The 16,273-nt window shown below is 43.6% G+C and overlaps 1 protein-coding gene across 1 annotated transcript in view; it reads right to left on the minus strand.

Moving 5' to 3' along the window:
* Nucleotides 1-16,273, minus strand: part of TMCO4 (transmembrane and coiled-coil domains 4) — an 80,533-nt gene that overhangs the window by 39,716 nt on the left and 24,544 nt on the right. The window contains exons 6-11 of the mRNA XM_038376387.2: nucleotides 14,202-14,277; nucleotides 13,001-13,144; nucleotides 12,361-12,480; nucleotides 10,491-10,655; nucleotides 9,216-9,352; nucleotides 4,507-4,591 (exon numbers count right to left, since the gene is read on the minus strand). Coding sequence (XP_038232315.2) covers nucleotides 4,507-4,591; nucleotides 9,216-9,352; nucleotides 10,491-10,655; nucleotides 12,361-12,480; nucleotides 13,001-13,144; nucleotides 14,202-14,277 — 727 coding nt within the window. The remainder of the gene's footprint in view (nucleotides 1-4,506; nucleotides 4,592-9,215; nucleotides 9,353-10,490; nucleotides 10,656-12,360; nucleotides 12,481-13,000; nucleotides 13,145-14,201; nucleotides 14,278-16,273) is intronic.

Genomic DNA, 16,273 nt, shown 5'->3' on the forward strand with positions numbered 1-16,273 from the left:
TTGTGCTTTTTCAGGGAGTTTTTTGAGCAAATGCTGTAGTTTCTTTTGGTAACTCTCACTGGGATCAGAGGGTAATGGCTTGTAGAAAGTGGTGTTGGAGAGCTGCCTAGTAGCCTCTTGTTCATACTCTGACCTATTCATGATGACGACAGCACCTCCTTTGTCAGCCTTTTTGATTATGATGTCAGAGTTGTTTCTGAGGCTGTGGATGGCACTGTGTTCTGCATGGCTGAGGTTATGGGGTAAGCGATGCTGCTTTTCCACAATTTCAGCTCGTGCACGTCGGCGGAAGCAGTCTATGTAGAAATCCAGGCTGCTGTTTCGACCTTCAGGAGGAGTCCACCTAGAATCCTTCTTTTTGTAGTGTTGGCAGGAAGGTCTCACCCCCACGAACATGATACAGTTCTGTGGTGACCTAGAATCCTATTTTCGACGTCTCAGACTCAAGGAATATTTCCAACACACCTCTGACCAACATATTAACCCACAGAGACCTTCCTGCCAACACTACAAAAAGAAGGATTCTAGGTGGACTCCTCCTGAAGGTCGAAACAGCAGCCTGGATTTCTACATAGACTGCTTCCGCCGACGTGCACGAGCTGAAATTGTGGAAAAGCAGCATCGCTTACCCCATAACCTCAGCCATGCAGAACACAGTGCCATCCACAGCCTCAGAAACAACTCTGACATCATAATCAAAAAGGCTGACAAAGGAGGTGCTGTCGTCATCATGAATAGGTCAGAGTATGAACAAGAGGCTACTAGGCAGCTCTCCAACACCACTTTCTACAAGCCATTACCCTCTGATCCCAGTGAGAGTTACCAAAAGAAACTACAGCATTTGCTCAAAAACTCCCTGAAAAAGCACAAGAACAAATCCGCACAGACACACCCCTGGAGCCAGGACCTGGGGTATTCTATCTGCTACCCAAGATCCATAAACCTGGAAATCCTGGACGCCCCATCATCTCAGGCATTGGCACCCTGACAGCAGGATTGTCTGGCTATGTAGACTCCCTCCTCAGGCCCTTCGTTACCAGCACTCCCAGCTATCTTCGAGACACCACCGATTTCCTGAGGAAACTACAGTCCATTGGTGATCTTCCTAAAAACACCATCCTAGCCACTATGGATGTAGAAGCCCTCTACACCAATATTCCACACAAAGATGGACTACAAGCCGTCAGGAACAGTATCCCCGATACTGTCACGGCTAACCTGGTGGCAGAACTTTGTGACTTTGTCCTGACCCATAACTATTTCACATTTGGTGACAATGTATACCTTCAAATCAGCGGCACTGCGATGGGTACCCGCATGGCCCCACAGTATGCCAACATTTTTATGGCTGACTTAGAACAACGCTTCCTCAGCTCTCGTTCCCTAATGCCCCTACTCTACTTGCGCTACATTGATGACATCTTCATCATCTGGACCCATGGAAAAGAAGCTCTTGAGGAATTCCACCATGATTTCAACAATTTCCATCCCACCATCAACCTCAGCCTGGACCAGTCCACACAAGAGATCCACTTCCTGGACACTACGGTGCTAATAAGCGATGGTCACATAAACACCACCCTATATCGGAAACCTACTGACCGCTATTCCTACCTACATGCCTCTAGCTTTCATCCAGATCATACCACTCGATCCATTGTCTACAGCCAAGCGCTACGATATAACCGCATTTGCTCCAACCCCTCAGACAGAGACAGACACCTACAAGATCTCTATCATGCATTCCTACAACTACAGTACCCACCTGCTGAAGTGAAGAAACAGATTGACAGAGCCAGAAGAGTACCCAGAAGTCACCTACTACAGGACAGGCCCAACAAAGAAAACAACAGAACGCCACTAGCCATCACCTTCAGCCCCCAACTAAAACCCCTCCAACGCATCATCAAGGATCTACAACCTATCCTGAAGGACGAGCCATCGCTCTCTCGGATCTTGGGAGATAGACCAGTCCTTGCTTACAGACAGCCCCCCAATCTGAAGCAAATACTCACCAGCAACCACACACCACACAACAGAACCACTAACCCAGGAACCTATCCTTGCAACAAAGCCCGTTGCCAACTCTGTCCACATATCTATTCAGGGGATACCATCATAGGGCCTAATCACATCAGCCACACTATCAGAGGCTCCTTCACCTGCGCATCTACCAATGTGATATATGCCATCATGTGCCAGCAATGCCCCTCTGCCATGTACATTGGCCAAACTGGACAGTCTCTACGTAAAAGAATGAATGGACACAAATCAGACGTCAAGAATTATAACATTCAAAACCAGTTGGAGAACACTTCAATCTCTCTGGTCACTCGATCACAGACCTAAGAGTGGCTATACTTCAACAAAAAAGCTTCAAAAACAGACTCCAACGAGAGACTGCTGAATTGGAATTAATTTGCAAACTGGATACAATTAACTTAGGCTTGAATAGAGACTGGGAATGGATGAGTCATTACACAAAGTAAAACTATTTCCCCATGGTATTTCTCCCTCCCACCCCACCCCACCCCCCACTGTTCCTCTGATATTCTTGTTAACTGCTGGAATTAGCCTACCTGCTTGTCACCATGAAAGGTTTTCCTCCTTCCCCCCCCTGCTGTTGGTGATGGCTTATCTTAAGTGATCACTCTCCTTACAGTGTGTATGATAAACCCATTGTTTCATGTTCTCTGTGTGTGTGTATATAAATCTCTACTCTGTTTTTTCCACCAAATGCATCCGATGAAGTGAGCTGTAGCTCACGAAAGCTTATGCTCTAATAAATTTGTTAGTCTCTAAGGTGCCACAAGTACTCCTTTTCTTTTTGAGAATACAGACTAACACGGCTGCTACTCTGAAGTCTGGTTCTACAAAGACTAGAATTTGGCCTCTTGCATTTCAGGGGTACCTCACTCTATGTGGCTGAGCACCTTAAACCAGAAATACAGTCCTGGCATGCAGCTGTAAAAGGAAAGGAAGCTGACCTCCGCCTCTCATGCTGGTTTAATCTGCTCCACCTGCCAACACCTACTAATGAATGTTTGCCAGTGTAAAGCTCCTTACTTATTAGCTACATTCTGTGAGGGCAAATGTTAATTAATAAAATTGGCTAGGTAGGGGGAGAGATAAGCAGCGCACACACTACTGACTCAACTCCAACATGCAATTTACATCATCTGATCAGAATGACTTGATTCCTTTTCTAAATTAAGAATAGAATCTATTAATAAACAAACCCACAACTGGTAACAAATTGACAGATGGTTTTATGCTTGACTTTAGGGAAAAATTACCATTTAAATAGCTGACGACAGTGGCATTTCAATGACTTAAATGGGAGGGACGACTCATGGGATCAGATACAGTAGCTTCAGAGAGCTTCCAATAAAGGTGAAGCATCTTCTGTCAAGTTCACAGCAAAGCGTGGGCCGCTCACAGACCGATTCACCAGACAAATGTCACAGAACGTTAAGAGTGCTGTTTGCAGATGGAGGCCCAAATTCTGCTCTCAATTACATTGGTGTAAATATGAAGTAACTACTGAAGTCAGTGGAGTTATTCCAAGTTTACACTGGAGACAGCAGAATTAAATTCTGAACATATTTCAAAACTGTTTTGTAGGTTTCTATTTAGGCTGCACCTCAGGAAGTAAATATCCTCAGCCATATACTGGCTTAGAATGCACATAATTCAAGTGCTGTGGCCAGGTGGGGATCTATGGGGTAGAAACTATCCATGCTGACTCATGCTTCCCTCCAAACTCACAGAGATGCTGCTCTACAGGCTCTCTGCAGCCAGAGCTGGGGAGGAGTATCCCAGGGCAGGGTGTAAGGCCTGGAGATCCATACATTTCAGCATGTCTACACCCTTCCATCGGTCCACAGACCCCTCACAGGTTATTTCTGCAACGGACAGGAGTAGTCTGTATTGTGAAGCCAAGGAAGGGAACAATATGCTGCCTTTTAGCATTAACATGTACCCATCTGAATGCCATGTATTGTGAGCTTTGTGCCTGTTGCCCTAATGAGGCCTGTGCATTGGGGTGGCCCAGTTAGGGTGTCCTGTTAAGTGTGCGCACTGAGGTAGCTCAGTTAGCGTTCCATTTATGCATTAGGATGGCCCACTGGATAACTTGTATCAGCAGAAAAGACTAACCTATATCTCCTCCATCTTAACCCAATCAGAGCCTCTTGGCCTTTCTTAAGGAGCTGTGTACACAGCTTCATGACCACCACTAATTAGCATCTTTGTTGACTGTCTCAACAAGGAGTCCAATGACTGAATGAGCCCAGGAGACTAAACAGCTCACTTGAATCTAGAGGTTGTCCATCAGGGTCAGGCTGTGAAGCCAAAGGCAATGCCACGTGGCTGTGCTGTCCTTCTGTGGCTATTCTAGAGGACTTTGATCTCCAGAGCTGTTGGCACGATAATTTCTACCAGCACTAAATTCATAAAAAAAGGTGATGGAAAAATAAATAAGAGAGTTAAACGTTTGAACTCTACCTTTTTCTTGAGCCATCTCCTTCAGGCAGAAGTAAATGACCCTTGCACCCAGACTGAAGCCAATCAAAGTGACAGGTCGTTTGCCCTAGGGAACAAAGAGGCACAGGCACAAATGAGGATAGTACAGCTGTCAAACATTCTGCTAGACCTGGAAAGAAAGGGCTGGCCACTAGAGGTGCCTAGGCTCTGATCCAGCAAATCATGTAAGCATGTGCTGAATTTTAAGTATGTGAGCTGTCCCATTGACTTCAGTGATATTACTGATGTTCTTAAAGTTAAACACAGTTACATTTAACTTAAAATTAAGTCCTTTGCTGGATAAGGATCCAAATTCTCTCTTCCTGCTTTATTAATATCAAGTTTCTCACACATTGTATAAGGAAGCTCCTTTTCATTGAATGGCCCATTTGCTATTCATTGCATCTTATCCCCATTATTTTAATTTTAAAGAAGGCAAAGCCCCATATAACAACATGGAAATGAGTGACATTTTCAAGGCAGGAAATCGAGTCCAACCCCAAGCAATTAATTTCAGGGCTGTAAAATACCATTAGAGCAACTGCTGCCATGTTCCTAGCAAGGAGAGAAACTTGTTTCCACCTTATAAAAGCATTCTCTCGGGGCTCCCAACCACCAAGAAATTAAATGTAATGACATCTTTGGCAGAGATGAAGATGAAAAGGCAGTGCCATGCCTTTCCGGTGCTGCAGGGTTAATAAACCTGGCAGGTGAAATAGGCTCCCATGGCTTGTAACACTGCCAGCCAGTCAATTTTCCATGAAAAGGCAAACAGTGGGGTGTATGCATATATAGCCACCATTAACAGATGTTTTAGCAGCACTAGCCAAGAGGAGATATGGATGCGAGCAAGTTGGTTTAAACTTAATCCAGATAAACCAGAGCTAATACTGGTTTGATGGGGAACTGTTTAGAGGATTCAACTCCTGCTGAACATGTGTTGGACATTTCTTAATGAGGTTCCCAACTTTGGTCTTGGGGATTTGTGGTAGTCTGTGTGACACATATGGCAATTTCCTGCAATATCATTGGGAGACCTTATTTAATTAAATTTAAGTGTCTCTGGGGGTCCATTGTATGAAATGAATGGTATATTATTGTGGGCCAGGATTCTACATAACCTCTTGACGGGGGAGATGTGACAGATATGAGTCCTGGGGGTTCAAAGGACTATTGTGAACAATGTGCCAGGCAAGAATGGTCTTTTGGAACAGAAAATGTTACGGGAGTTTTCCTGGGAAATATCTATCTCAGGAGAGCTGAATACAAATTCCCCACCTCCGGTTACGCAAAACCCCAGCCTTTTGAAGCTATGCCTTGGGGAATGAGTCACTGTCTGCTGTTCATGCGTTACATGAGGCCAAGATCAAAGGCCCAAGATGCATAAAGGAAAGACTGAACTGGTGGTTCTGGTTCTGAATCTGAGACCGTTATGAACTTGCAGTCATGGAAAAAAAACATTTCTGGGTTTTGAAGAACTGACAGGAACCAGAGCCGAGGTTGGAGTTGGGATAAACTTTGGTAAGCTTTTTAACATGCATGTATGCATATATTGTTTTCATATGTTTTCTCTGCAATGCTTTCTCCTTAAGAATAAATCTGGTTGATTATAAGGAACTGTGTGGTAACTTATAACTGTGGGCCATTATGCTATTCATAGCTTCTGGAGAGAAAGCAAAGTGCAGAAGCTGGCTTGTTTAGGCACTCTGGCTTGCAGGCAACTGTGTATAGGCAGGCAACTATGCAGTGAAAAACCTGGTCAGGAAAGAGACTCAACTGGGTCTCTACCAAGAGATAACAGCTGGGAGCCTGTTTTCACTTTCAGGTGACATTGTAAATAAGAAGCAGGCAGCATTATTTCCCGTAAATGTAAACGAACTTGTTTGTCTTAGTGATTGGCTGAACAAGAAGTAGGACTGAGTAGACTTGTAGGTGCTAAAGTTTTACATTGTTTTGTTTTTGAGTGAAGTTATATAAAAAAAAATTCTACATTTTTCACGATACAGAGATTGCACTATAGTACTTGTATGAGGTGAATTGAAAAACACTTTCTTTTATCTTTTTTACAGTGCAAATATTTGCACTAATAAAATATTACTATAAAGTGAGCACTGAACACTTTGCATCTGCGTTGTAACTGAAAACAATACATTTGAAAATATAGAAAAATATCCCAAAATATTTATAATAAATTTAAATTGTTATTCTATTATTGTTTAACAGTGTGATTAAAACTGCGATTAAACTATTTTTTTATCTCGTGATTAATTGCAATTATTTTTTTAATTATTTGACAACCCTAATTTAAATTTTAAAAACCAAACTGTTTTCGAAAGTCACAAAATGAAATAAAAATTTCAAATGGAAGCTGAACGAAAATTTTTCATTTTGGTTTGCTCTGAAATTTCCCATTGGAAAATTGTGTCAAAAGCAACATCTTCCTGCAAAATAATTGATGAAGCCCTATTTTTTGGCAGAAATTTTTTTGTGTCAGATATTATTTCAAGCAGCATTAGCTGGAAGGGTGGATGGCTGCTACTTATGGAGTTATCATGAAAATGTGATGTGGGCATCCTACTTCAATGAGCAAGATTTTATCTTAAATACATTTAATAGGATTTTCTATTAAATCAAGCAGGGAGGGAGATTAACAATCAGAAGTGCCTTCTCCTTGTGCGAAATGCACACCAGATATAATAGGGTTCAGAAATATCTTGTTAACTAGTTTTAGGTTGTCCAGCACAGCACGATTTTGTGCTTTAACCATAACTAAAGCTAAAAGACAATGTCACATGCCCTCGGGCAAATCTTTACTTCAGACCAGGCCTTTATTATCACCTTTTGGGCACTGTGCTTCTATTAGAAATCAACTTTGATGGCTCACACTCCTGTTTCACCGAGTTATTTATGACATTCTGATGTCTGGCTATGTCTCCCATTACTTTTCGGCCCTGAATAGCTCATCTACAATAGATACTGGACTAGTGTAGCTGTAAGATGAACACAGAGATCAGCCTGCACTCATAGCAAATAATAGTAGGACCTGGGCAGAAATTTAATTTCAAGTTTGTCAGCTGGGGATGAAGACAATGACTTGGCAGGAAGGCTGGTTATACTGAGCTGTTTCTTTCAGTGCCAGTCCATCCCATGTGTCTATTTGGCTCCCTTTTCCTTTCCTTTTTGTTTATTCTGGGCTTAGGCATTTCTGTTTCTTTTCCTCTCCGTCCCCCATTTTATTTCCCTCTTTTCCCTTGACTTTTATTCCAGCGGGGGGGTCCAGCAGGAGCAAAAAATCACTCAACATAATTGTGCCTTGGCTCCTACAAAGCACTTTCCTAGAGGAGACAACATCCTTCTGAATCTGACTAATACCCTGCCACCCCCAGCCAGTTCTATGCCACTGCCTCAGTGCCATGAGGAAGCAGGGATCATTGTGCGAGAACTTTTTGCTTGGGTGCCCAATAGAAATGGGGGCTAGTGGAGGAGAATTCAGGCTAATGGGACCTTTGCCCAATTTAATTCCTCTTGGCAGAAGGTGGCTGCCTCTAGAATAAGCCAGTTCTTTACTTCCTCTCTCCCCTCCATGGTTGGCTTTACAAATAATTATTTTAGAATGAAGCCTGGTGAATTTCCAGGCTTGTGACAGTTTGGGATTAGTAAGGAAGTAAGACTCAGCGTCTTCACTGGAATGACTCCAGATTTATATCAACATAGCTCAGAGCAGAATTTGGTCCTTAGTGCAGGTAAGGGCTATGCAATCTTCCCTCGCCCCACCTTGCCGATGCCTCTTACCTCTTGATGGGTATTTCAGCTGTCTGCCTTTTCTCTTTCTTTCTCCCCCTCCTCATCCTCTGCTTTCACTCCCCCCACTGTCAAGATCGGGCCAAGCGGTATGGTAATTTTGTGAAGTGGACAAATCACACCAATTTGCACTTTCGACTTGGGTTAGACCTGAATCCAGGTCTCTAGCAGTGAAAAGTAGATTTGTTATTACCCCAGTGTGTCACTAAATGGGTGCTTGACAAAATGTAGATGCCATAGTATGTCTCATGTTAAACTTCCCCAGCAATGATTTTGTTTATTGCCCTTCAGTCCTGGACTCTGCCTGTAAGACCTGTTTGCAAGTGTAATCCACACACCTCCTAGGTGTGGTGCTCTGTCCCATCTACTGGCACCGACACCATTTAAGAAAACAATTAATGAGCCTGCTCTACAGCCTTAGCTAATTAGCAGTTGGCTTTTAGCTCATGCGGTAGAGGGTCGTGCACTAAGCTCCAGAAGTCCCCAGTTCGATCCCACCCGACGACGACCGGAATCTGTCAGCATTACACAAGGAATGGGGTAGAAGCATTTCAAATGACTGCTCCAATCTCTTTTGCTATCAGAGCTCTCTATTAGACTGATTGCTGCCTGACCTCTTCTGCAGTTAGCAAAGGTTTGGGTTAAATTAAACCAACATTTGCAGGCAGCCTCTCATCAACCCATGTTCTCCTCCATTCCCTGCATGCTGGTCTCCCTCATGCCTCAATTTTGCATTCTTCAGCTTGTAATTCATTTTCTTCCCCATGGACAAATACCACCTGTTGTTCCACTAGCATGCTGTAAAACATCAGACCCCTGGAGCTTCCCCAAGATATCAGTCCCTTCCAGTTGTAATAACTGGAGCCATTTTTTGCACCCTCAGCCCTTACCTGCTGTCGACTGAGCAATATCTGTGCCAGATGTTTGCCCACTTCAGCCGATCGATTCAGGCACACTCCCCAAGGGTTGTCAATGACATTGGCAACAGTAAGAAGTGAAGTTGGCCATGTCAGGGCTGTCACTATGCCTGAGAGGTACAAAGCAAACAGGAAAGTCAAAGTTACAAATCTGGGCAGGTCTGGGACAATTTCAAAAGTCAGAAGGTTTGCTGGAGTAAAAAACACTGCATCTTTTTCACTGTCACCTTGTCTTTCCCAAGACTGATTTAAGGTGTGTTTTGCAAAATTAAAAAGATGACAGAATCTGTTCAGTGTCATGTGCATAGGAAGACACACTGCATTCAGGTGTAATGCATGGGTGTACTGTGCTCAAGCAAAACAGGAGAAACCTAATGCACTCAGCTGTAAATTGGCCATGTACAACATGGGGAATACAGTGCATGAGGTTATAAAGCATTGATGTCATCTGCATAGGAATGCTGGATATGATGTGTCCAGGTATAGTGCATGGATGGTGCGTGGACATGCAGAACACAGAGAATACAGTGCATTCAAGTATAATGCAAAGATACAATGTGCACAAGCAGAGCATGTGCACTTAATGCTTTGTAATGTAAGGACAGATGTAACGGAAGTAGGCAGGCATCCCGTATGGATGTAGTTTGCACACGTGGAAGCTGTGGATGAAGCATGCAATGCAATGTAATATGGATACTTTTTTGTGCCAGTTGTATCCCAAAACTCCTTACAGAGTAAAACTGAGTAGATAAGAATTACAATAATAAATAGCAGAGGGAAAGAAATGCTGAGGCACACAGGTAAGGGAGGAAAGACTTTTTCAGCTGAGATTTGAAATGTCATGACAAACTGATGAGGTGGAATGATCCAGGAAGTCTGTTCCACATGTCAGGAGCTGCTAAAGAGCAGGCTCTCACACTAACGATGGTGAGATTGTTTGAAAGAAAGGCGGGTTGCTCTGGAATACTATGCCTTCAATCTTGTTTATGGATGGGCTTCAATTCGCCCACGGGGAGTATTTCCTTTGAAGTCAACAGGACAACTCCAGACATAAAATGAAGCAGGTGCATAAACCTTTGCAGGACTAGGGTCAACACATGTAAGGTTTGCAAGTGACACTGCTTCTTGGATAATCAACAAATGAATATGAAAGATTCATATTCGGGGGAAGGCCTCTTTGAACAAACACAAATGCTGAAACCAGCAGATTCAGCACCCAATCAGCCTGGGTATAACTCAGAGTCTTACCTGACAATACAGTGAACTTCAGGGCTTCCTGAGCCATCATGTTCACAAACCCATTGAGCAATGAATCCAGAGCGTTGCCCAACTCCATCAGGTACTTAGATTCCCAGGCCAGACAGTACTGCTCATGGGACTGCAACATGCTGCTCCATGGAGCTGTGAAACTGCCTAAGAAAGGATGGGAACACAAAAGATTCAGTTTCACAGGAAGAAAAGCATCTGTTGACTGGTCACAGGAGTCACACAAGGAGCGAATGATAATATCAACCTGCAGAATACTTTAATCCGCTTAATTATTCAGGGATCATATTTTGAAATGCGATTAATGATGGACACATCTTCATAAGTCCTTCATTTCAACTGGATTTCTTGTTGTTAAAGGATGGATTGACAGCACTGGAGACTGAGAGCTTTTGTTTATCAAAAGAACAGATCCAGCTACCTCCAGTATGGAGGGACCACCTCCAGGTTCAGTTTCCATGGCCCATCCTCACCTTGATTGCTGCGGAATCTGCCAAGAAGGGATCAATTAGTACTAATTATGATGGGAGTTAAGAACCTTCCTTCCATCACCAAAGATAAGACTAAATCCTATAGTTCATACTGTGTCCTCATTTAGGCCAAATTTGGATTGACCTCACAGGGCATGCAGCCCAAAATAGTTGAAGGAACATGGCAGGATTTTGTTCATAGTGTTTTCAAATGCATTTGTTAGTCATTTCTGATGAGAAGGTGATGAGTGGAGACAGTTTCCCTGAGATTCCGATGACCGGAAGAGAAAAAGAAACTGCATTCTATTAATTGCTGGTGGATAAAAGTGAGGCACAAAAAAAGCTCCAATAATTGGCTAAAGCACTTTGTGCCAGGTACTAGGCAACATCCCCGCAAGTCATATCATCTCTAGCAAACGTGCAAGCAGGATCTATTAATAGAAACACTTCCCCTTTTTCTATAACTATCTCTGCTAGCAGTTTGCTGTGCTTTACCCTCTCTCTTTTCTGGATGAGGCTACAATCTGCGTTTTAAAGGGGGGCGGGAACCCTCAGACTGCTTAAATCTCACCTCTGCCAGTAAGAGCACATGAGAACAGCTGGAAAGACACCGTAGCCCAGATAAACTACATGCACTCTGGTTTACAACTGTAAGGCTGATGGTCCTAGGAACAGAGCTGAGGTAATGCCCCTCCCCTACATTAAACACTGCTCCCCTTTCAGAATATTCAATACTTGATGAAGAAAACCTTTTAACTGGTAACTAAACTCTGTTCTACTGAAGTTGAGGGAAGGAGAGCAGGGGAAGCTCTATCTGATAGTGCACACCAGCTATGAACTATCATTCATAGAAGGCACCAATCTGGGTTAAACCAGAACACTTGCAATAAAGCCCAACCCAGAGAGGGAGACTTGTATTTAACCTTAAATCTCTAGCTAACTCTTCTCTTCTGTCATTCTGTTCTGCTTCAGGTTCCAAAGAACGTCAGCTGCTATGGCAGTTTTTGTGATGTCAACACAGCTCCAGAGAAACTGGACTGAGGCCTTCACGGTCACTGGACATTGTGCCGAACACATAACTTACATCAGGCTACCCAAGAGCTATTACGACTTTCAGTTACTACCAACATTGGACAGACTTGACGTGATGACCAGAGATGAGACTCCACAAATTCTACTCCAAACCTCCAGCGCCATCCAACGTTCCTTTTTACATTTTGAACCTATTCACACTAGCCTAAGCAGACGGGGATTTAAAGTTCCAACACATCAGCTTTGTCCTGCTATATTTCACGATTCATATATAAACACTGCTTCCCATCTTTGACAATACAAATGTGGCTTTCCAAAATTGTGTCTAGGATTTCTAGTCTTGCTCTTACCGTATTTGCCAGTACACAACCAGCCAGTGATGGCTATGGTGACATGAAGTTGTTTCCCTTCGGTTAAAGAGAGGAATTCGAACTCTTCGATGGCTCCCACTCGTTTCTTCATCTTGTAGCCTGCATGTATAGAAATCACAGAGTAATGGTAGGGACTGCCAACAGCAGAAATTAATAACAAATTCTTAGCGCTTTGCTTGGGTGATCAGATGGGATGGCAGCAGGAGGCATTATCTGCTATAATTAATAACTGTCCTCTATTACACCATAGTTCTTAATGCTAAAACTGAGAAGGTTTCCATTTACTGTAGTTAGCTACAATCCCAAAGGTAACTTGTCTGCATGAGAGTGTCTGTCTGCATTGTCTAACCCAGTTGCCATTTACCCAGGGAAATCTACTGCATTGTCATCAGGGTGCGCTACAACATCTAACTCAGGCTCAAGAAGAGGGCCAGCCCAGGGCTATGAAGATCAGCAGCCACTGGAGAACCAGAGGTTGAGTTCTGCTGCTGTACAAGTAGATTATTTAATCCACAATTCTCTTTGCGGACCTCACACTCTAGAGCTCAGCCATTAGTACCTGACTTTGCATACATTATTGTGTGGCTTGGTAGTTCAGAATCTAAATCTGTTATCTTACCAGTAAGGCCAGCTCCCGCTGCCCCAAAGAGTGATGCCATGACAGCAATTCCCGCCGTTGACCCTAAAGCTGCTGCCCCAGCACTTCCAATGATAGTTGCAGCTCCAGCAGCAACGAAAGGGGCAGCAAGACCTCCCGTCAAACCTAAAGGTGCAGCAAGTGAGAATTTCAGTGCACGATCATGATGGAAGACAAACAGATTTTCATGTCTTTGTGCTGTGTCAGCAGAGGGGATAACTTCCTATTGCGAGAACAGCTAACACGCACCAGGGAGTGAGCTAACCCACCACATCCCATGGAAGAACCTGAATCAGAAGCTGGAAGGGATCACCCTCCTCTCAGAAATCCAGTATAGTCTTCCCCACACTGCTCCATCAACAAACCCAACCCTGATTTTCAGAGACCCTCCCCACTCGCCAAGTCTCCAACCTGGATTGTTTTCTCACTATCACCAGTATAAATGAGGATTAACTCCACGGAAGTCAAAGGAGAAACATCAGTGTAAGTGAAAGTAAATTCCAGCCATTTTTTATTAAAAAAATCCTGGGCCAATCCCACATTACCCTGATTTTGGAGAGCCTAGAGAAGATGATGCATCTGACTCTCTCTCATATACCAGGGTAAATGAGGAGAAATAAGTTTAAAGAGCAAGATCCTCAGCAGGTAGGAATCTGTGTAGCTCCATTAAACCCAAGGGAGCTACACTGATTTACATCAGCTGAGGAACTGGCCATATGGTTTGTATACATCTGAATCACCAAACAATTCTGCCTAATAGACCAGCTGAGAGATTGAGCTCAAGTTTGTCCTGGAAAAATCACCTTCTGAAGGCTGAAAGTACATTTACTCCCATCTTCTGCATCTGGTAAATCAACAGTAACTCCCCAGAAGTCATTGGAGTCACATTACCTTACTACTAGCCTGAGAAGAAAAATGAGGCTTGACTGCCCCTAACCCCATAGGTTTTGTTTTTGCAAAGCCCATAAAAATCTTCCTGGCTTTTGGAGTTTTCCTTGTTTCTGATTTGAACTATTACCTGGAACGTGACAACATTGCAAGCAATGAACGTGTTAAAATTAGAACTAGGATGAAGATGGAAGCACAGCTGTTGTTGCTCAATGAATCATTCAGAACTCCCACTCTGTGCTTGCCACCATCTGTGTAACCCAGTCAGGTCCCCGAAACTGCAGGGCAGCCTCACCTATCACTGTTCCGCCCCCTATTGTTGCCAAGCCAATCATCAAGTATCTCCTCAATTTCCTCTTTCTTTCTTTCTTCTTGATGCTTCTGCAGTTCTGGGTGGGAATAAAAATCATGAGAGCTGACATGAAAGCCTGACAGATAACACCACAACTCCCAGATCTGTTTGTGCTCTCCTGATTCACAGCATAGAATTTCACCAATGGGAACAGTAAACACTGTCATGCAGGTGTGCATTACGGCAACACACTTAGATTTATGACTACAGAAATAAAGCCACAGATTTAAACTGAAACAAGGTAACTGATGACAAACCCCAACGCAGGTGACTTACCAGGAAAATCCATCCTAACACAGGACCGCAGCTTGTACAATGAAAAAAGCAAGCATTTTAACATCCATATATCATGTATATACATGTAACAGTGATCAAACAAGATCTCTTGAAGTTTGCAGAATATGCAGCACCTTTTTTATAGTACCGTGCAGATCACGCCATTCAAAAATGTCACACTGAGCAGGATGGGGCCCTACAGATGAAACATGAGGGTGGATGGCTTAGGGATTGCTATTATGGGCTAGAGAGCCTTTCACTTCTAGGTCACAGGTTTGAATCCAGCCCAGTTTGGATCAATTTTCATTTGTCAGCTGTTGAGCAGCCTCTATGAAATAAGTAGGGTGGTGTAGCTCCAGTTCTCAGTAGACAAGCGCCCACACCAAAGATTGTACTACTTGGCACACTTGTTGGTGGTCTCTGCAGGGACACCAAGGACTGAACTGTTCTCATCCCTAGAGAGGACCTCTCCAGTTCAGGACCCGAAGGACATTTCCACGTTGGGGTGATGCACATTCTGTGCATAAACAGTCTCAAGGGCTGTGAATCCTTCACTATTCAGAAGCACTCATTGCACTCCTAAGGGTATGTCTACATGGTAAAAAAATCAAACAAAGCCCGTGTCAGTGAGTCTCAGATCCCAGATCTACTGACGTGGGCTTGCGCCAAGGTGCTAAAAGCAGTGGTATAGATGGTCAGGCTCAGTCTGGAGCTCAGGCTCTGAAGCACAGGAAGTGTGGAGGGTTTCACAGCCCAAGCTCTGAGCCCAAATGTCTACACCACTATTTTTAGTGCTATCATACGAGCCCTGCAAGCCCAAGTCTGTAAACCCCGGCTGTGTGATTCACTGACATAGGGTTGAGTTTGCCTCAAGTGTACAGTATGGGCCTGATGCTGATCCCACTGCAGTCAATAGTAAATCTCCCCTTAATGTTAATGGTATTGACTCAGACTATTACTTTTGGACCAGGCCTGTTAGATGCCGAGCAGAAAATAATTAGGATTCCAGCAAATGTTGTGGCTCAGTGAATAAAGTTTTAAAGGTTATGTCTGGTGGTGAGGCTGGAATTGGACTTAACACCCCTCGTCCCCCCCCAATAAAAAAACCAAGCAGGCTCCACATTTGTAATCTCATTTCCCTCTCTTCCTAGATACTGGCTGCAAGTCAATCCTGTTTAACAGCTGTTTTTATGAAAGCTACACTTAAAAGAAAAAAGTGCTACTTGCCTGCTAGACCCTTCGAGCAACAAATCAAATCAAAGCAGAAAACTAGAGTCACTGTGGGAAGTAAGATGGAGCATTGCCTTCCTGATGTTGTTTTGTGGAGGCTGGAGATTCCCCACTGGCTAACGGATACTGAGCTGCCAAGTGCCCATTGGGGCCAATTGTAATATGAGGGATAGAAAACGATACTGAAGAACCAATGATTGTGGAAAACAAATCATTTCCTTTCTCTGTGCTGCGGAAAAGTTGTTAGTAGAGGGCTTAGCTTTCTATTTTTAGATCTGTTAAACAATCAAAATTCAGGCAGAGAGTGACCCCACCATACCTTACTGGAGAGAGCGGTTCCAAAGTGTTTCAGGCAACTGTACCAGCGTAGCTAAGTAAGACTAGGCTGAGTCAGCCAGTGCCCACTGGCTCCTGTTTAATTGGGCCCACTCTAACCAGCAATGGATCACAGGCTGCTCTGAAGTCTGGTCTTGCCAGTTACAGGTTGGTTGGTATGCAGTTTCTTAGCT

Source organism: Dermochelys coriacea, chromosome 18, assembly GCF_009764565.3.
Source record: "Dermochelys coriacea isolate rDerCor1 chromosome 18, rDerCor1.pri.v4, whole genome shotgun sequence".
NCBI classification, from domain to species: Eukaryota; Metazoa; Chordata; order Testudines; family Dermochelyidae; genus Dermochelys; species Dermochelys coriacea.